The sequence below is a fragment of the Rhinopithecus bieti genome, unplaced genomic scaffold, assembly GCF_001698545.2.
Source record: "Rhinopithecus bieti isolate Rb0 unplaced genomic scaffold, ASM169854v2 scaffold_23199, whole genome shotgun sequence".
Classification (NCBI taxonomy): Eukaryota; Metazoa; Chordata; class Mammalia; order Primates; family Cercopithecidae; genus Rhinopithecus; species Rhinopithecus bieti.
In genome coordinates, this window is record NW_016810851.1 from 345,662 (window position 1) to 368,378 (window position 22,717).

Here is a 22,717-nt window from a genome sequence, read left to right on the forward strand (position 1 = left end):
AAAGTTTTTTTTTTTTTTTTTTTTTTTTGAGACAGAGTCTTGCTCTGTTGCCCAAGCTGGAGTGCAGTGACACAGTCTTGGCTCACTGCAACCTCCACATCCTGAGTTCAAGCGATTCTCCTGCCTCAGTCTCCCAACTAGCTTGGATTATAGGCATGTGCCACCACCATGCCCAGGTAAGTTTTTGTATTTGTAGTATAGACAGGTTTCACCATATTGCCCAGTCTCATCTTGAACTCCTGGCCTCAAGTGATCCACCCACCTTGACTTCCCAAAATGCTGAGAGTATAGGCATGAACCACTGTGCCCAGCCAAGAGTTCTCTTTTCTTTAAGAGTTCCTCAAGCCAGGACTAAATGGATTTCCTTGGCTTTCTTTCTGTTCCACAGTGGTACTTCTAGATTTTGACTATGTTGAGAGCCACCTGGACATCCTGGAGGAAAAATATTGTAAACTAACTGCTAATTTGGTGTTACTTGAAATTTTTCTATTCTTCCCCAATCTGCCTATGACTGCAGCTGGAGGGGCAGTAGCACCATCCTCCTATGAAGAAACGAAGCAGCCACTTGGTAGCAGGTTGACTTTATTTCATCCTTCAACCCTCATGGGGCAGTCATTCATCCTGACTGCTAACCTTACTTTTGTAAGCTCCAGGAACACAGATCACTAAGAATTCTAGAGGAGCTATTGCCAGAAAACATACAAAGACCGCAGATCCAAATGACTCAAGAGGTGAAATATAATGTATGCTGTGGTGTACTTCTCAGATGCCTTCACCTTAGGTCTGAAATACTCATTCCCCAACAATGCCTCCATGCTAAAAGTGTTGGTAACTAATGGATCTCAGCTGAGCCCCTCTCTAGGCATTACCCTGAAGAGGCAAATCAAAGGCTACCTTACCCGAGACAACACCATATCCTTGGAGTCAGCTCACATTCAGTGACTGTTCAAAGTGGAGCATAAAGCTTGGGCAGCATTAATGCAAGGAAGGACAACTCTGAAAGATCAGGATTCCCTGTGGAGCTGGCTGAGTCCTTTGTTTAACTCCTTCCTTTGTCTAGTCCCACTTCCTTTATTCCTGCACAAGTGTTGATAGGAGGGTGCTCGCCAATTAACCTCCCACACACAAATTGTCCCAGAGTTTGCTTGCTGGGGACAACCTTATATACTAGGTCTAAGCATGGTATTTATGACAGGAATGGGTTCAGTAATGGACAAATAACTTGATTTAGGTAAATACAATATGAGGAGGTTTGTTCTGGGATCTTCTGGGAAATTTCCCTGACAATAGAGAAAACCATAGGAAAAGATTATCTGTCTTTGAAGTTAAATCTGAAGAAGAACTCCTGCAACTTACATTGCTGCTGACAAACATATTTTGACCCCCAAAACAACCAGTCTTAAAACAAAGATTATACTGTGATTAGCAGAATGGAGAGATGGAAAAATCCTGAGTTCTTAATGATGCTGAGTTGCAAGATCAACACACCCTGAAGGCCACCCCATTTTTAGACTTCTCATTATGTAAGCCAATAAATTTCTTTATTATTTGAAGCAAGCTAGGGATCTCTTTTTTGTCTGTTTCTGCTACTTACAGCCAAAACATCTGACTGATACAGGTGTGCATCTCACTGACCCTTCCTATACTGCTTCTGGAGATTTTTATAAACATTCAAAAAATATTGAGAAATTCACAACCCAGACGAAAATACTGAACTGTAACTAAGAGCAGGTGGCTGATGGTAAGTTTCCTTTTCCTTTCTTCTTCCTTTCTTCCCTTTCTTTCTTCTATGGGGCACCAATAATACATTTTCTTAAAAAGGGGACCTAGCTAAACAAATATATTTTATGTACAAAAAATAATACCACAATGATTTGTGTAACTGTTTGACAAAAATTATCTTAAATTCTACTTTTAGAATCAAAGTACAATCTAGGCCATAAATTTGATATATAATTGGAACTTCTGAAAGCTCCCTCTGTAATAAACAGGTAAAGTCAGACACCTGGTAATTGCAAAGGGTATTTATATGCCTGTGGAGGAGGAAGGAAGAGATTTTTGCAAAATTACTTAAGAAGGAAAATGCCAGTAAAACATATATAGTTCAAAAAATGAACTGTTTGCAACTTAAAAGATAAACAATCCATTATGAAAAACCAAGAAAACGTTACTCATCACCACACATAGTATCTTGACTCAAACTCTGAAGGTCGGAATAAACTGATTTTTGTCAGGCCAGAAAGGAAAGAGTTTTCAAGAAGCAAAGTGTTCTGCTCTTTCACAGAGAACAGCACATTGCCATTCCTCCAGATTCAAGAATATGACAATGGAGCACTCTTTGTTCTGATTTTAACTGTTTTAAGAGTCTCTTGTATCTGCTGGATTGATTGCGTTCTTTTCTTCCTCAGCACTAGTCATTTCAAAGCTCTTTCTTTAGGCATTTAAATACAAAATCTAAAGATTCCATCATTGTGGATCATAGACAAATCACTGGGCTGGATTTAGGACACAGGCTTTAATGTCCTGCCCACCAACAAGCTGGGTGGCATTGGACAAATCTCTTTCTCTCTCTCTAAGCCTTCATTTCATCATCTCCAAAATGATGTCTTCTGGCTCCATGATTATAGATTTCTTGAGAAATGAGAGGAGCTGTCTGAGTGCTGGGTGGCTTGTGGCAATGATAGCCCATTTTTCTGTCTACCCACCCCCCAACATTTCACAATTCAAAATCTTAGCCCAATTTATAGCCTGGTCAGTCTGTTATGGGGAAGCTGGAGGCTAAGGAGATTTCTTCACAAATACTCAAGACAGAAACAATGAATCATCTTCTTCCAAGTCTACAATCAACCTCTATTTTACTTTTGGTGCCTTGAGAGTTAGCCCATATCATCAGTGCTGAAGAAAAATGAATCAAATACTTCTGTTCCTTTTCTGCTGTGAATGTTAGAAATTATCTCAGAGGTCATTCTGTAGTGAGTCTGACTGATTTTATATAAGTTAAGGTGGTGGTGAGTAGGGACTGAATAAACCTAGAGTCCTTCAGAGGCATATTAATAAGTTTGAGTCTTCAAATCTATACAAAATTTGCTCTTTGTTCTCTAAGTCTAACATGAAATACCTAGCAAGGTCCTCAGGCCACAACATCAAAGCCAACCCCATGACCCACAGGACCATGGATAGAAAAGCTGGCTCAGAAATGCAGTCTAACAAGGAAACAGTGACGAGAATCCATGGAGTGCTTTGCAAGATACCTGGCATGGACACTTCAAAGGCTCCATGAGAAAGAACAGAGGGAGAAGGGAAAGCTGTTCTAGACTAAAGGTTATGAAAGAAACATAGCAGGCAAATGCTATGTTTCAAATGCTGTGTTAACACATTAACCTTGACTCTAATGATATTCTGAAAACAGTTTAGGAAATTTAGTTATTGACTACGTGTTGGTATTATCGAATTAATGTTCCTTAGATGTGAAATGTTCCTATTCAATTGTGATTATTGAATAGGAAAATTATATGGGAGTGATATGTCATGATGCCTGCATACTACTTTCAGATGTCTTATGAAAGGAAGTTGTGTGTGTGTGTGTGTGTGTGTGTGAAGATGCTGATAGCTTTAAATCTAGGAGAGCAGTATATGAGTGTTAATTTTTCTTGGTGGTTTTTTTTTTCAATTATTTTCAAGCATTTAAAACTTTTTTTAATTTAAAAATACTTAAGAAAGATATGCAATTCAGCCAGGCTTGGTCAGAGAGCATGTGGGGTTCCAGGGTACCTCATGGCCATACACCCTTAGGATGTTTCTGTTTCCCAGGTGCCACTTTATTTCTAGTTCTCTGAGCAAAAATCATTACTGCATTTGTTAGGGCCAACCACAGAGACTTAAATTGCAAAAAAAAAAAAAAAAAAAGGAGGGGTTGGGGTGGGTGCAGGTACTGCAGTAGGGACATATTTTATTCCCCATTTACAGAGGAGAAAACCAAAGCACACTTAAGTTAGCTTACTTGTCGGAGGCCCCTGAAGGAGCCACACTGATTTTCAACCCAGATTCCCCTGAGTCCCTCTGACCAGTTCTCTGTAATCTTGTAGCTACTGTATTTTCACTTCCAACAGGCCTCACAGGCAGAGGACTAACCCCTGGACTGCTGGAGCCACTTCACTTAGACTCCAAATTCAGGAGAACCAAAAGTGCTAAGGACTTAGGTCCTTCCAGAGGCACCCATAGTAATGACTGTCTCATCAGTCTCAGGAATTCCTTCCATTTCAATGCAGTCCCAGAAAATAAATCCTCCCTTCACTGTTGTCATACTTTCAAAGACCAACTGCTTATTCCCCAAATCAAACCACTACCCTCCCAGACATCCTGGTATCCCACATACACGCTTGTCATTGCCTCCCACGCCATCTTCCATTGCCATGGATGAGCAGTGCTTCAAGATAAAGTTTCATAATTACAGGTTGATGTTGTGTTCGGTCTCCTTCAGAGAAAAGAATTTTGTCTCTAAGTTGTCCCAGTGTCCTTCCTTACGAGGAACATGTATGAGCACAATGCCTGGACTTTGTGAAATGTATTCTTGTGGTTCTGGGATTTCTTCTGTTTTCTTCCTAAATCTTGGCTGAATTCCAGAACTAAGATTGGCTAAATAGCCATACAGTCTGGGTTATTATTGTTATTTGCAGGAGGTGAAGATCAAAATATGTGATAACTAGTACAGCACAGAGGGCACCACCTAAGAGTGGGTGGGTGCAGGCAGATGGTGCGTCAAAGCAGGATCCTGGAGGACACCCCTCTCACTATACCCTTCAGAAGCTGGACTGTGAGGAGGGCTAGGTGATCCCCTGGCATCAGAGGAGCACTCGTGGGTCTCGTGGCAACAGTTACTTGCCATCAGGTACAGAAATACCTCTATATTTGACAGTCATGATAGCTGTGCCACTGAAACCACCTGACCATCAGTTCTGATTGTGTTTTAATGATGAAAATAACAGGAAAAAAATATTTTGAAAAGAGAGAGGATGAGAATGAATGAGTAAATGAATACAAATAGAGGATAAAAGATACTAAACACAGATACATTAGACTCTCTCTCACACACTCACACACACACTCAGGAAAACAAGTGCCACACCTTCAGCAACAAGAATTTTGTTATCAATCTCTATTTGCACTCAGCTTTGAAACTTCAGTTCCTTTTTCACTAAAAGTTTCCCTTTTAGTGAAAGGGCTGTTTTGGTGCTGTTTTCTGCTATTGAGGTTCCTGGCCAGTCAGCCAAGAGCTGACCTCAGGAAAATGTGAAACATTTTTCAGCCAGTGGGGAGGAGCTGGTCAAAGTAGGGAGGAGTGCACTAATGAAAAGCAATAATATTTTTCAGGAAAACTCAAAAGGGGAAAAAGCAACACTAGGCACGATAAGCACGGAGGAACAAAGAGGCCCGGGAGAGCAGCACGTTCACTTCTGAGCTACCTAAAAAAATTTTGCAAGTTCTTGGGCCCTAAAATTGTCCTGGGTCAGCAGAGGATACACTGACCAACCCTGTCACCTCGGCCCTTGGTCAGCAGGTGCCATGAGCACAGCAGCACTGTGGGCCCTAAAGGAAAAACAGGCTTGATTTTGAGAGACATGTTTAATCATGTTTTCCAGTTAGAATTAACAAGGATTTTTCCTTTGTTACTCACTAATGAGTAAATTAAAATCCAGACACAGTGAGAGAATAGGTTAACTAGACAGAGAATGATGTATCTGGCCAAGAGGTGAAAATATTGCTACAAATTCTAGGTGGGGACAACCAACCACAGGGTCACCACACAGAAGACAAACCTACATAAGCAGAGAGCTCCAAAACTGCACAAGTGAAAAAGTTAACTTTTGTGACTATCTTAGTCCAAATACCACAGACCAGGTAAGTTATAAATAATAGAAATTTATTTCTCATGGTTCTGGAGGCTAGGATGTCCACCCAAGATCAAGGCACCAGAAGATCTGGTGTGTGGTGAGGACTCACCCTTTACTTCACAGATGGCACCTTCTCTATGCATCCTCACATAGAGAAAGAGGCAAATAAACTCCCTCAAACCTCTTTTATATGAGCACTAATCCCTTGTGGAGCCCTTCTGACCAAACTACCTCCTGAAGGACCTACTTCTTGATGCTATTGCATTGGAGATTAGATTTTAACATATGACTTTGGAGGTGGGGAAGGACACAAGCATTCAGATGATAGCAATGATGCTTCATCACACCATCTGTTCCATGGCTCTAAGATTTATCTCCAACTCAACTTGTCATCAGAAAGGATTTTCCTGATTTTATTATGATGCCAGTAAAATAAGAAAAATGAAGTGACTTATAAAAGATTGTTCATTCTCTTGATGATCTCAGAGACAGAAAGAACACTAAATGCAATCAAAATATTAGCGATGGTATTAGTAGACATTAACCTAAACAACCACATCTAACTGTGTCAGTAATGAGACAACCTGGGCAGAGGACAAGAACAGGAAAAACAGCTGTGAACCTAAGACAAAAGCCAGAGGGTTGGAACTTCTGGCCTTCTCTTGGGAAAGTGAAGTGAGGGCTGTAAATGCAGAAGTAAATCAATTGACAAAGAAGAAGCCATAAAAGCAAGAGTCAAAAGAAGCAAGGACAAGGAGAAGGAAGGCTTTCCAACCTGACTCCGATTTCTAGGATACAGAGGCTGTGCCAAGACTTATGTAGAAAGGCCTAAACTGATCACTGACTTTTGGGAAAACTCTTCCCAGCTCCTACTGATAATGAAATCATTGGCCAATGTTGCACTGGTTCCCCTACAATATTCACTCGTTTCTGGAGGGTCCTTAGGGAAGAACATAATGGCTCTAATTTGACACTAGTTCCAGGTTCTAATAAGAAGATATTCAACTAAAACATAGTCATTTACCTCCAATATTTTAATGTAGCAAACAGCTCATAACTTCAGTATACTTTATTTAGATAAGAGGAAACAGTAGGGTCAATTACACGTCTGGAATTTTAGAGAGGATGCTTGCTTTGTGAGCCAATATGGAAAGTTCAAATGAATTAATATGTGCTTGGAAATTTAAGTTTAGCTCTTCAATTTGCAGTGAAAATTACTAATACTTAAAAGAATTTTCATGACTATTTATTCTATATATATTATATTGAGAAAAAATTCTAAATATAATCAAAATCTGTTCTTTGTCTGCCTTGGAAAGATTTTTCCTCTGACCATCCAAGATAAGGGTGATCCAGCATTATGTCTGATACGTAATAGATGTCTACTGGATAATTGATTGATGCAATGCTCTGGGGATCCCAAACATAAGCCCAGCAGTGGGTAATGAAATGGAGAGAGAGGTGGAAGGCAAAAGAGAAAAGGAACAGAAGAAGGGGAGAGAGGAAGAGGAGAGCTATATACAATGGGGCCTGATGCAGGATCTGAAATGTCGTCTCAGGGAGTCCACTTAGTGGCATCTGTGATACAGGAGATAATAATCAGACTAAAGCAATCCCCTGATTCCAGGAAGGTCTGATTATAAAGCAACCTAAAAAACACCTAGTTGATAAGAATTTAAAGGAGGTAAGTTAGTCAAAACCTGCTCTCAAAATGTTTCAGATGTTTGTGGAACAGACATTGCCAGTTTCTCACACACATGCCAATTGAGTAGATTGTTTGTGTCAAGCTTCATCAATATGAGGATTCAGTCTCATCCAGGGTATCGGCTGGACCAAGGATTAGCATTTTTTCTGAGCTAAGTGAGCTACACGTTTGCTGAAGGTATTCCAGATCCTGGACATGATGAAGTTGCCTGCCTGGGGAACTTGATAGGCTCCACAAGAGTTTATCCACCTCTTGCTTGTTTGTATATTCTCCTCTGCCAGAGATAGTTCCAGAGTTATTATGCACAAAAATGAAATGCAACAGCCAGGAATTTCAGAACACTTGCCATGTTTTTAGATGTAAGACAATTCCCTTGAGAAAGGTCATTGGTCTGGCATGATGAGAACGTAATATATTTTGATGAATTACTTCTGCAAAGCCCTAATTCCTGAGATGCATACACTAGCTTGATTTGTGCCCAATCCTAACCTCTCAAGCTCCTCTGTGGCTACCAGCCTGCTGGTCTTTCCTTGCTCTCCTTTCCTCAGGTTTCCTGGAGTTGTGGTGCTGCAAGGAAGAAAGAATGCACTGCTTGTTTCTTGCCGTTGATGTTCAGCACAAGGGCTGGCATCACTGCCTGGTGCCTTGAGCTCAAGCCAGAGCATCACAGAAAAACATACAGACAAAAACATTGTTATTGCCTTGATTTTGCAGTTCAAAATCAAGTGTGACTACGTCTGCCTAGTCTGCAGAGCCAAAATCCTTGGGTCCTACTTCTAAAAGTTCCCAAGCAGTAGAAGGGAGGGTATATGGAAGAAAGGATGACATCAGAATGTGGTTAGGAGCCAGTCCCAGCTATAATTAGGTCCTCAGAAAAGTGGTGACAATTTTACACTGTATTCAGTGTCTTAACTTTAAAACTTGCTTTTGCTAGATTATAATGAAAGATGGATTTCATTTTAAAAGTGCAACATTAGGAAATAACATGTGATGTGGAAGACATTCACAATCGAATTAAATGTTATGATTTAAAGTATGAAATTCTCCAGAATTTTAATGTACACATGGATCACTATTAGATCTTGCTAAATATGTAGGTTGTGACTCTGTAAGTCTGGGGTGGGACCTGAGATTATGTATCTCTAACAAGCTCCCTGGCCAGGTCAGTGCTGGTGGTCTTGGGTTCACATTTTCAAGCAAGCGTCTAGACTGCATTGGTTAAGAAAGGGTACATACTTGAAAGAACATGGCCTGCTTCCCAAGCCATTCAGCTGACTTAATGTCAAAAAGGAACATCCTGGGCCAGGTGTGGTGGCTCATGTCTGTAATCCCAACACTTTGGGAGGCCGAGGAGGGTGGATCTCTTGAGCTCAGGAATTCAAAACCCGTGTGGGCAACATGACGAAACCCCAGCTCTACTAAAAATGTAAAAAATTAGCTGGGTGTTGTGGTGTAAGCCTGTAGTCCCAGCTACCTGGGAGGCTGAGGTGGGAGGATCCCTTGAGCCCGGGAGGCAGAGGTGGCAGTGACCCGAAATTGCGCCACTGCACTCCAGCCTGAGAAACAGAGGGAGACTCTGTCTCAAAAAAGAAAGAGAAGAAAAGAAGAAGAAAAGAAAAAGAAAGGAACATCCTACAGCAAATAGTTTAAATCACATTCTTTGATATCACTGTGATAAAATTCTAAAATAAAAGAACAATTAAGAATGAGAAAGTGAAAATGACTACCAATAGTGAGGTAATTTAAACTCCTTGTTAGTAAGTTTGAAAATCCAGAAAAAATATATATAGCTTTTGAGAAGGATACAAATTTAAAAAAAAAAAAAAGAAAAAAAGAAAGGAAAACCTGAGTAGGCAGACAATCTACAGAAATGTGTAATCCTGGAAAATATTTTCAAGTTACCTAAGACTAAATATCCTCCAAAGTACAAGGATTAGAGCGCTTTCCAGATGAAGTCTTTCAAATCTTCAAGGAATAAATATTTAAATGTTTGTTAAATTTTCCAGAGGAAAAAGGTGGAAAGATTTCCAACTATTTGTACAAAACCATGTAACACTGATTCTAAAACTTAACAGAAAACTATATCCCAAGTTCACTCATAATTATTGATACAAAAATCCTAAATAAAACATTGGAAAATAAAGTCAAACAATATTTTAAAAGACCACAATCCCATGATTAAAGACAGTTTAGCCGGGCACAGTGGCTCACGCCTGTAATCCCAGCACTTTGGGAGGCCGAGGCGGGTGGATCACCTGAGGTCGGGAGTTCGAGACCAGCCTGACCAACATGGAGAAACCCCGTCTCTACTAAAATACAAAATTAGCTGGGCCTGGTGGCACATGCCTATAATCCCAGCTACTAGGGAGGCTGAGGCAGGAGAATTGCTTGAACCTGGGAGGCAGAGGTTGCGGTGAGCCGAGATCATGCCATTGCACCACAGCCTGGGCAACAAGAGTGAAACTCTGCCTCAAAAAAAAAAAAAGACAGTTTAGTCTGGGAATGCAAAGTTTGTTCAGTATTAGCAAAATATCAAGTTAAAATGTCAAAAAGGAAAAAAAGTTAATCAACTCAATAAGTTATTTTCTTAGAAATCAAATATCAATTATTTTGGGGGTGAGGGGTGGGAACAGCATCTCACTCTGTTGTCCACACTGGAACACAGTGGCAAGATCAAAGCTCACTGCAGCCTCCCATCTCAGCTGGAACCTTATAGTCCCAGCTACTCAGAAGTACTGAAGAGAAGCTAAGTAGCTGAGACTATAAGCAGGCACCACAACAGACAGTATATTTATTTATTTATTTATTTATTTTTAGACACAGAGTGTTACTATGTTACCCAAGCTGGTCTCAAACTCCTGGGTTCAAGTAATCCTCCTACCTCGGCCTCCCAAAGCACTAAGATTACACACCTGAGCCCAGCCAATTCTTTTTTAACTAAAAAAAAAAAAAAAAAACAGGAATCAAAGGGTACTCGCTTATCATAATCAACCTATAACCAACTGATATTCATCAAACTTAAAAAAAATAGGGAATGGGGAAAGGACTTCTATTATCAATGGTGCTGGGAAAACTGGCTAACCATATGCAGAAAAAAACTAGGCCCATACCTATCACCATACACAAAAATTAACTCAAGATGAATGAAATAATTAAATTTTAAATCTCAAATTATAAAATTCCTAGAAGAAAACCTAGGAAATGTCCTTCTCAACATCAGCCATGGCAAATAATTTATGACCAAATCCTCAAAAGCAATTACAAGAAAAACAAAAACTGATGGATGGAAACAAATTAAACCAAAGAGCTTCTGCACAGCAAATGGAACTCCCAACAGAGTAAACAGACAACCTACAGAATGGGAGAAAACATTTGTAAACTATGTATCCAGCAAAGGTCTAATATCCAGAATCTATAAGAAACTTAAATAAATCAACAAGAAAAAAACCAAATAACCCCATTAAAAAGTGAGCAAAGGACAGACACTTCTCAAAAAAAGATGTAAAAGTGACCAATAAACATATGAAAAAATGCTTACATTACTAATCATCAGAGAAATGCAAATCAAAACCACAATAAGATACCATCTCACACTAGTCAGAATGGCTATTATTAAAAATTCAAAAAATAACAGATATTGGTGAGGCTGTGAAGAAAAGAGAACACTTATACACTGTTAGTGAGAATGTAAATTAGTTCAGCCACTATAGAAAGGACCCTGGGAATTTCTCAAAGAGCTAAAACAGTGACCATTTGACCTAGAAATCCCATTTCTGTGTATATACCCAAATGGTTCTACTAAAAACTAACATATACTTCTATGTTCCTTACAGCACTATTCAAAATAGCAAAGACATGAAAACAACCTAGGTGCCCACCAACTGTGCATTGGACAAAGAAAGTGTAGTGCATATACACTACGGAATACCATGTAGCCATAAAAAAGAATGAAATCATGTTCTTTGCAGAAACATGAATGCAATTGGAGGCCATTGTCCTAAGCAAATTAACGTAGGAACAGAAAAGCAAATATCACATGTTCTCACTCATAAGTGGGAGCTAAATCTTGACATAAGAGTTTGGAACAATAAACACCAGGGACTACTATAAGAGAGAGAGAGGTAGAGTGGTGAAAATCTTCCTAATGGAAGTTGGGATCATTATCTGAGTGTTGGGATCAGTGGAAGCGCAAGCCTCAGCATCATACAATATACCCTTGTAACAAACCCGCACATGTACCTCTTGAATCTAAAATAAAATGGAAATAAAAATAAATAAATAAATAAAATAAAAATAAAATATGACTGCATAAAGTAATAATTAGATGAGCCTATAATGTTTAAAGATGTAATTTATATAACAATGGTAACACAAAAATGGGGCAATAGAACAATAGTTGCAAAGTTTTTTGTATATTATTGACATTAAATTGGTGTTAATCCAAAGTGCTTGTTATAATTGCTAATTATAATCTCCAGGGCACCCACTAAGAAAATAAGTCAAAAATATAGTAAAATAAAAAAAGAAGGGGAACTAAAATGTTACAATAAAAAATATATATGTAACAAAAAAGAAGGCAATAATGAAGGGCTAGGGGAGCAAAAAAGGGCATAAGAGAAATATATAACACAAATCATAAAGTGGCAGTTGTAAATATTTTCATATCAGTTATGACATTAAATGTAAATGGATTAAAATTCCAATCAAAAGGCAGAGATTGGAAAATAGATTTAAAAACATGATCCAGCCATATGCTGTCTACAAAATATATAATTATTTTAAGCAAAAAATATTTATTTTATTTTATTACTATTATTCTTTTGAGACGGGGTCTCGCTCTGTCACCCAGGCTGCAGTGCAGTGTCTCAATCTCTGCTCACTGCACCCCCCGCATCCCGGGTTCAAGCGATTCTCCTGCCTCAGCCTTCTGAGTAGCTGGGATTACAGGCATATGCCACCATGCCTGGCTAATTTTTTTTGTTTTTAGTAGATACGGGGTTTCAGCATGTTGGTCAGGCTGGTCTTGAACTCCTAACCTCGTGATCCACCTGCCTCAACCTCCCAAAGTGCTGGGATTACAGGCATGAGCCACCGAGCCTGGACTATTTTTAAGAAAAATGTATAATTTCTAATTTTCTACTCTTGCCGTAAATTTTAATTATTTGCAGTGGAACTAAAACCTCCTAAACCCCTTTCAGTGTCATCCAAAGCTTGAACTTCTTCTGTTTCTAGATTAAAAAAAAAAAAAAAAATCCATTCAGAACTGAACTGCACAATTTGATCACTGTTTTTGACTTCAAACTTTGCCAAAATTAAACAGTACAACACCAACATTTCCTCTATAATTTTCGTCTATGACACCAGCTCCTACATCAATAAAGTGTTTTGCAGCCAAGCCAGACCATGGAACTACTCTTCCATAACACCCAGAGAAGGAAGAGCTATCTGAATGTCTGTTTTCATGAGTGTTTTCTCCATAGGTGGTATTGTCTAATCATGGGCATTGTACAGGTTGTAGCCTGCACTTCTCACAGACCCTCAGGTTGCAGCCATGGCATGCTCAGAGAACTGGGCAAGGCACAGCTGCATGCCCCTCTCCTCCACAGGCCAGTCAGTTTGCTGGGGGAAACGGTGAGTGTTTCTTCAGAGCAGGTTATGACAGAGCAAGAAGGCAAGCAAGGAGAGAGCCCAGAGAACTAGAGAGCACAGGATTAACACCATGGCAGTGAACCAGCCAAAATGTCAACATATACTTTAGATTCAAAACGTTTCTTTCTTTTTTTTTTCTTTTTTTTTTTTTTAGTATAAATGCTTTTTTTTGTAGACAACATACATGACATGTTTTTCTTAAAAACAATGCCTCCACTCCAAATAAATCACGGTCAAAATAAATGAAGAACTCAAGATGACATCAGTCCCATTTGTCTTAAGTCCTGGTGTTGTGTGGCTGACAAGCAGAAGCCTATTACGATGACAGGTAATAGATGCAAAGTAATTGCCAAATTTGTTAATATTTTTTCCATCTCTAAGCCTTCCTTAAAGGAAATCACGTATGGGTTACGCCAACCTCACGGTAGTCCTGTGGAGCAACCATGCCATCTGGATTCATGTTTTCACCCACAAAGAACTGGTAGCTTTTGAAATTAGCAAGAATGTGCTTGATTTGTTCTGCAGCCCCTGTCATAAAAGGTTTTACTCTTTCTGGTCTCTTTTCTTCAAGTTTGCCATTGGTTGATTTCATATAATCTTTGTTGTATTATACTTCTTGTAGACTTGCTTTTGTGAAGCTTGTTTCCTGCAGATGATGGTTCATGACAGTATGCATACCAGTGATTACTGTGCTTTCCGTACCTTTGCTTTCAGTGCCTTCAGCGGAGGCATTTCCACCAATGAGCGAGTCATCAATGTTACCTTCTGTCCTACTTACCATCTTCCCCTCCACCTCCAGGCACAGCCCATCCACAATCTCCCAGATCTTGTAAATGTGGGAGAACATCTCATCATGGCTGATGAGGTCCCAGTAGATAAATCATGATGGCGGCTGAAGGGAGACTATGGCGGCACTAGCTTAGCAGGAGCCCACAGCTCGGAGTGAGTGGGGTGCAGCTTGAGCAGCGCTCCAAGGGAGCGGGGAGCGGCAGAAGAGAAAAACCAGTTTCAAAAACCAAAGCAAGAAAATAAAAGGATGGTAAAGGGGATATAATGCATAAGGTAACCAAAAGGGAGCTGGAGTTTCTATATTAATATCGAACAAAATAGACTTTAAGAAGAACATTTTACAATGATAAAAGAATAAATTCATCAGAAATAAGAAAAACAATTATAAACGTGTGTACATATAACAACAAAATCTAAAAATACACGAAGTAAAAACTGACAGAACTGCAAAGAAAATACTCAATAACAACAATCGGAAACTTCAATACCTCACTTTTAATAATGGATATAACAAGGAGACAGAAGATCAAAAAGAAAATAAAAGGCTGAAACAACACTTGAAGTAAACCCAGCAGACATCTAAATAACACTACACCCAACAACAGAATACACAGTCTTTCCAAGTGCACATGGAACATTCTTCAGGATAGACGACATGTCGGGCCACAAAACCAGCCTCCATAAATTAAAAAGGATTTACATTATGTAAAGAATGTCCTCCGACTACAATGGAATAAAATTAGAAATTAACCAATGAACAAAATTTAGGAAATTCACAAATATGTAGAAATTAAGCAACACACTGCTAAAAAACAAACAAACAAAACCAATGGATTAAAGAAGAAATCACAAAGGAAATTAGAAAGTACTTTGAGATGAATGAAAATGAAAAAAAACAAAACAAAACAAAACATGACTCATGGGATACATTGAAGGCAGTGTTTAGAGGGAAATTTATTACTCAAAATGCCCATATTTTTAAAAATAGCAAACGCAATAGCAAAAAAATAGAAATAACCCTATTAAAAATGGGCAAAGAATTTAAATAGACATTTTTCAAAAGAAGATATACAAACAGCCAACAGGAATATGAAAAAATGTTCAATATCAGAGAAATACAAATTAAAACCACAGTGATACATCATCTCATACCTATTAGAATGGCTATTATCAAACACACGAAAAATAACAAGTGTTGACGAAATTCTCAGGAGAAAATATAGGAGTAAATATTTATGTCTTAGGACCAAGCAATGGTTTCCTGGATATGAAACCACTTTTTATAATATTAAAAGCTTTTGTGCTTAAGGGACACTATCAAGAAAGTGAAAAGACAATCCACATAATGAGAGAAAATATTCGCAAATCATGTATCTTATAAGGAGTTTGTATCCAGAATACATAAACAACTCTTACAACTCAACAACAAAACATAAATAACACAGTTTTAGAAATACAAAAGGATTTAGTAGCCATTTCTCCAACTAAGATATACAAATGGCTAATAAGTACATAAAAAGATGCTCAAAATAATTAGCTGTTAGAGAAATGCAAATTATAACCAATGAGATATAACTTCATAACCACTAATACTTTGCAAAACAATTTGGCAATACCCTTTCCTTAAGATGTAGAAACATTGAGTTTCTACATAAATCAGTCATTCCGCTCCTAGAGAGAATTGAAAACATGTTCACACAGAAACCTTTCCTAGAATTTCATAATAGCATTATTCATAACAGGCAAGAAGTGAAAAGAATCCAAATGTCAATCAATTGATGGATGAATAAATACAATGTTTTATAGTCATACAATGGAATATTATGCACCCATAAGAAGGAATGCAGGCCGGGCGCGGTGACTCAAGCCTGTAATCCCAGCACTTTGGGAGGCCGAGACGGGTGGATCACGAGGTCAGGAGATCGAGACCATCCTGGCTAATACGGTGAAACCCCGTCTCTACTAAAAAATACAAAAAACTAGCCGGGCGACGAGGCGGGCGCCTGTAGTCCCAGCTACTCGGGAGGCTGAGACAGGAGAATGGCGTGAACCCGGGAGGCGGAGCTTGCAGTGAGCTGAGAGCCGGCCACTGCACTCCAGCCTGGGCGGCAGAGCAAGACTCCGTCTCAAAAAAAAAGAAGGAATGCAGTACTGATACACACTATAACCTTTCACTTAGCACATTTATGCTAAGTGAAAGGAGTTAGTCACAAAGAACTGCATATAGTATGAATCTACTTATATTCAATTTCCAGAATAGGGAAATTCATAAAGACAGAAAATAGATTGCTAATTTCCTAGGTCTGGAGAAGATGGGGAGAAATGTAGAGTGGCTGCTAATGGGCGTTTCTTTAGGGGTGACAAAAATGTTATAAAATTGACTTGGTGATAGTTGTACATCTTTGTGGATATAGTAAAAACAACTGAATTGTACACTTAAAAAAGGTAAATTTTATAGTATTTGAATTACATTTCAATAAAACTATTATTTAAAAATAGAGTTACCATTGAGTGCTGAGTAACATTTCTATCTCTTTTGAAGACCCAGGTTCTCAGGCACAATGGTCTGGGACAGGTTGAAGGTTATAGGGCTGAGACAAGAAAATCAGGTTAATCTTATATTAGTAATTCTCACGAAAATGGGATTATGTTGCTGGTCTATTTTAAAGCTTGTCCTTTAGCTTCTCTCAGCTAAGGAAAATCAAGGACTCCACAATTTTGTAAAAATACACAGAAGCCTATGGAAGTGCTACAGATGGGTTCATAATTAAAGCAAGGTGATTTATTCATCTACCAGTTCTGTGAACTTTAGCAAGACATACATTCAAATCTTTGACTGTACCTTCTGTAAAATAGAAATTTAAAAAGTACTTACTGTACTTCATAGTATTGTTGAGATAATTAAATGAGATTTAATAGATAAACAATGCCAGGCCCATGGAAAAGAGATGATGGATGCTAGCTGCCCTTAAAGATATATGTTAATTCATGCACACATATGTTTATCGCAGCACTATTCACAATAGTAAAGGCTTGGAACCAACCCAAATGTCCATCAGTGGTAGACTGGCTTAAGAAAATGTGGCACTTATACACCATGGAATACTATGCAGTCATAAAAAAGGATGAGTTCACATCCTTTGCAGGGACATGGATGAAGCTGGAAACCATCATTCTCAGCAAACTATCACGAGATCAGAAAACCAAACACCATATGTTCTCACTCACAAGTAGGAGTTGAACAATGAGAACACATGGATACAGGGAGGGGAACATCACACACCAGGGCCGGTCCGTGGATTGGGGACTAAGGGAGGGATAACATTAGGAGAAATACCTAATGTAGGTGGTGGGTTGATGGGTATAGCAAACCACCAGGGCACGTGAATGCCTATGTAACAAAACTGTACATTCTGCACATGTAACCCAGAACTTAAAGTATTTTTTAAAAAAAGATACATGTGAATTATTCTGCAGAGGGAATGGGGCAACTCAGGCATGGTAATGTCAATCTTCCTTACATATCAGCTGGGTTCCCTTTAATGGGAGAGAACAGGCTGCTCAGCTCCCCACAAAAATGTTCCTTGAGTGCAATTAGTACCTACCACTACTTCCAGTGCTTCCCGGTCCATCATTCTACGGACAGTGGCATCAGCCTACCCAGCTCCTGCCCACTGTCATTCGATGAAGCATCTTTTCCAGGCCTGCCCAATCCATCACTGTATCACCAGAGAGCAATCTCTTTGGAAACTGTTTTGCAAGTTTGGGAGAGCAGATTATTATATTGTCTCTTTTCACATAGAATGAGGAATTATACCACAGAAGAACCAAGACTCTTGCCCAAGGTCTCAGATAGTGTGCTGTTTCTAATACGTGCTTCCTCCCAGTCAAAAGAGATAAAAATGTATTAAAGTTTGACTCAACGAGATTAGAGAGCCAGATGGATCCGGATATGCTGAACTAGGCAAAGGATTTTCTCTCTCTGTGCGTCCTCAACTTTGTAAAGGCTGCTGTGAGAATTAAATAAAACAATGAAAGTAAAGTGTTGACCATAGAGCTTACCTCTCCTCATATTTCCTATAGCTTAAAAAATTATGTGTTACATGTATACTTTTTGAAACTGTCTTTGCAAAAATTATAACAGTGAGAAAATTATGACAGTGAAAGAGATCTGATCTAACTACCCTCCATCTTGCCTTTAACCTCCAAACTGCTCTTGGTCATTCTTGGGCTTAGACCAGCCAAGCTGATTTTGGGAGACCTTTATAGTTTAGATGTTAATAGCCCTTCCCCAAAACTAAAGTGCCTCTGTAAAGCTAACGAAAGGCCACCAGGTTAGAGTGTGAGGGGTCTAAACTCTGCTAAGGAGTACATATAAACAATTACCAGCCATTATCCCAGAGGTCACAAGACTTGCAACTTCCCCGATTACTCTTGCAGATAACATCACTATTGTAGACCCTAAGATTGGCCTTTTGAGATGTCTTTTCAGGTGTTTGTATTTCTGATGACCTATGTGTCCACTCGGACCCACCAACTCCTGCCAGCTGGTCCCGTGGCCTCACCCAGAAGCTGACTCCCTGGCCCACTAAACTATCCTTGAAAAATCGTAGCCTTCAAATTTTCTGGGAGATTGATTTGGGTAACAACTCTGTCTCCCATGTGGCATGGCTGGCCTCATGTCAATTAAACTCTATTGCAATGCCATGGTCTCGGTGAATTTGTTTTGTTTTTGCAGTGGGCAGGAAGAACTCATGGGGCAGTTACATTTTCTTCAAAATGTAGTAGATAAAAATATATAACTATGTTTTTTCCACAAGTGGTTACATTCTTTCAAATTTCTAGTTTTCTGATGGAAAAAAGGGGGGCATTACAGAATAAAAGGTAGCTTGCTTCAAATGGGAATTGGACTGTTAATGATTATAAATATAGAAATGTGAGAAAAAATCTTCATCTTTGGAGCACTATACTTCTGATAATTGTTTCTGGAACAAGTGGAATCCTCATTTTTCTGCAACAGCTTTAGGGCAGGCTAACCTATAAATTTCTTTTTAAATAACTGTTGAGTCTATTACAAAGAGTTATAAATTTGCTAGGCAGTGCGGCCCACATATATCCTTGGGATAACAAAGCACACTGTGATTCTCTGGCCCCTAACCTCTCATACAACGTACCAGAAAAATGATGTAAGCTTTCTGAAATCCCCCTATTTCTATTGGGGAAAAGGCTAGAAATGACTCTTTGCCAATTGTGTGATAAGTTTAAGAAATAATATTTTTTTAACTTTTAGGTTCAGGGATACAGGTGAAGGTTTGCTATATAGGTAAACTCATGTCATGGGGGTGTGTTATACATGTTATTTCATCACCCAGGTATTAAGCCTGGCACCTGTTAGTTATTTTTCCTGATCATCTTCCTCCTCCCACCTTCCACCCTCAAGTAGACCCTAGTGTATATTGTTCCCTTCTTTGTGTTCATGGGTTCATCATTTATCTCCCACTTATAAGTGATGACATGTGGTATTTGGTTTTCTGTTCCTGCGTTAGTTTGCTAAGGATATGGTCTCAAGCTCCATCCATGTTCCCACAAAAGACATTATTGCATTCTTTTTTATGGCTGCATAGTATTCCATGATGCATATATACCACATTTTCTTCATCCAATCTGTCACTGATGGACATTTAGTTTGATTCCATGTCTTTGCTATTGGGAATGGTGCTGCAATGAACATTTGCCTACATGGGTCTTTATGATAGAATGATTTATATTCCTCTGGGTATACACCCAGTAATGGAACTGCTGGGTAGAATGATAGTTCTGCTTTTAGCTCTTTGAGGAATCACCATACTATTTTCCACAATGTTAGAACTAATTTACACTCCCACCAACAGTGTATAAGTGTTCCATTTTCTCCACAACCTAGCCAGCATCTGTTAGTTTTTGAGTTTTTAATAATGGCCATTCTGACTGGTGTGAGAGGGTATCTCATTGTGGTTTTGATTTTCATTTCTCTAGTGAACAGTGATATTGAGCTTTTATTCATATATTTGTTGGCTTCTTTTGAAAAGTGTCTGTTCATGTCCCTTGCCCACTTTTTAATAGGGCGATCAGAGGTCACTCTTGTTGCCATTTTGATTTTGGTGGGTTTTGGCTCACTCCTTTACTGCAACCTGTTTTATCAGCAAGGTCTTTATGACCTGTATTTTGTGCTGACCTCCTACCTCATCCTGTGGCTTAGAATGCCTTAACCATCTGGGAATGCATCCCAGTAGTTTCAGCCTCATTTTACCCAGCTCCTATTAAAATGGAGTTGCTTTGGTTCAAATGCCTTGACAGAAGCTATAAGTTATAGTATTCCATAGTACAGTAGGGAAATTATAGTTAATACTTTATTGTATATTTCAAAAAAAGCAAGAGGAGAAGACTTAAGTGTTCTCAACACAAGTACAATGTTTGAGGTGATGACTATTCCAATTACCCTGATTTGATCATTACAAACTGTACACAAGTATCAAAATATGACATGTACCCTCAAAATATGTATATATCAATAAAAAAGGAAATAAAATTTCAAAATACTGACAGCATTTGTAATTTCCAAGAAGGATTAAAAATATAAGAATTTTTTTTTATGTCAACAGCAAGAACATAGTGAAAAAAACAAGGAGTTGGCTATTTAAGGAGATGGCCTGCAATTCAATCAGTTGTGTAGTAAAGGGGAACCTCTACGTTTCCACGGTCTGTGGAATAGTCATTCTTTTATTCCTTTACTTTCCTAATAAACTTACTTTCACTTTACAGACTCTCCCTGGATTCTTTCTTGTGTGAAATCCAAGAACCCTCTTTTGGAGTCTGGATCAGGGCTCCTTTCCTCTAACAGTAATCATACAAGTAGTTTCACAGCCCTAAAAATCATCTGTGCTCCACATGTTCATTCCTTCTCAGCTCCAAACCCCTGGCAAACACTTATCCTTTTACTGTCTCCAAGTTTTCCTTTTCCAGAATGTCATATATATCATACAGTGGGTAGCCTTTTCAGATTAGCTTCTTTCACTAGTAATGTGCATTTAAGTTTCTTCCATGTCTTTTCGTTTTTCAATAGCTCATTTCTTTTTAGCACTAAATAATATTTCAATATACCATTATCTGGCTAGACCACAGTTTATTCATTTACCTAATAAAGGACATCTTGTTTGCTTCCAAGTTTTGTCAATTATGAATAAAACTGCTCTAAACAGTTCATCCACAGGTTTTTGTGTAGACATAGGTTTTTAACATATTTGAGCAAATACCAAGGTGATCAGTTGCTGGATTGTATGGTAAGGATATGTTTATTTTTCTAAGAAATGCCAAACTGTCTTCCAGAATGGCTATATCATTTTTTATTCCCACCAGTAATGAATGAGAGTACCTGTTGCTCTACATCCTCACCAGCATTTGGTGGTGTCAGTGTTCTGGATTTTGACCATTCTAAAAGGTATGTTGTGGTATTGTCAGAGGCATTTGAACAACAGCAACTCCATCGTGAATAGAGGCTGGATAAATTAAGGCTAAGACCCGCTGGGCTGCATTGCCAAATAGTTAGGCATTGTAAGTAACAGTTTGAGATAGCAGGTAGGCACGAGATACAGGTCATAAAAACCTTTCTGATAAAACAGGTGCAGTAAAGAAGCCGGCAAATCCCACCAAAACTAAGATGGCAATGACAGTGACTTCTGGTCATCCTCACTACTGCACTCCCACCAGCACCATGACAGTTTACAAATGCCACGGCAACATCAGGAAGTTACTCTATATGGTCTAAAAAGGGGAGGCATAAATAATCCACCCCTTGTTTAGCATATAATCAAGAAATAACCATAAAAATGGGCAACCAGCAGCCCTCCTGGCTGCCCTACCTGTGGAGTAGCCATTCTTTATTCTTTTACTTTCTTAATAAACTTGCTTTCACTTTACTCTATGGACTCGCCCTGAATTCTTTCTTGTGCGGGATCCAAGAACCCTCTCTTGGGGTCGGGATCAGGACCCCTTTCCATTAACAGTATCTCATTGTTTTAATTTGCATTTCCCTGATGACATGTGATGTGGAGTGTCTTTTCATATGCTTATTTGCAATATGGATGTCTTCTTTAGTAAGGTATCTGTTAGATCTTTAGCCCATTTTTTAATCAGGTTATTTGTTTTCTTACTGTTGAGTTTCAAGAGTTCTTTGTATATTTGGGGTAATAGTCCTTTATCAGATATGTCATTCAGAAATATTTTCTGCTAGTTTGTTTCTTGTCTACTCACTGTCTTGACAATGTACTTGGAAGAGCAGTAGTTTTAACTTTAATGAAGTCCAGTTTTCCAATCCTTTATTTAATGGTTCATGCCTTTGGCATTGTATCTAAAATGTCATCGTTATACTCAAGATCATATTCTCCTATATTGTTTTCTAGGAGCTGTATAGTATTATTTTTACAGTTAGGTCTATGATCAATTTTGAGTTAATTGTTGGGAAGGTATAAAATCTGTAAGATCTGTGTCTAGATTATTTTTATTTTTTTCTTTTTTATTTTGCCTGTGGATGTTCTAGCACCATTTGCTGAAAAAACTACCTTTTTCTCCATTGTACTGCCTTTGCTCATTTGTCAAGAATCAGTTGGCTATATTTATCTTGGTTTATTTCTGGACTCCCTATTTA

At 38.7% G+C, this 22,717-nt stretch overlaps 1 protein-coding gene and 1 pseudogene across 1 annotated transcript; both read right to left on the reverse strand.

Moving 5' to 3' along the window:
* Positions 1 to 12,750: 12,750 nt before the first annotated feature.
* LOC108542796 (deoxyuridine 5'-triphosphate nucleotidohydrolase, mitochondrial pseudogene) lies at positions 12,751 to 13,241 on the reverse strand (annotated as a pseudogene).
* A 401-nt stretch (positions 13,242 to 13,642) lies between these two features.
* Positions 13,643 to 14,092, reverse strand: LOC108542802 (translationally-controlled tumor protein homolog). The gene is made up of 2 exons (XM_017892960.1): positions 13,870 to 14,092; positions 13,643 to 13,773 (listed from the first exon to the last, which is right to left on the reverse strand). The coding sequence occupies exons 1-2, from the start codon at positions 14,090 to 14,092 to the stop codon at positions 13,643 to 13,645; spliced, it is 354 nt and encodes a 117-aa protein (XP_017748449.1).
* Positions 14,093 to 22,717: the final 8,625 nt, after the last annotated feature.

Bases quoted from the DNA above. Each gene is read 5' to 3' on its own strand.
- LOC108542802 (XM_017892960.1), bottom strand. From the start codon at position 14,092: ATGTTCTCCCACATTTACAAGATCTGGGAGATTGTGGATGGGCTGTGC. The intron at 13,774-13,869 runs GTCTACAAGAAG...CTTTTATGACAG, and splicing joins AACAAGCTTCACAAAAGCAA to GGGCTGCAGAACAAATCAAG.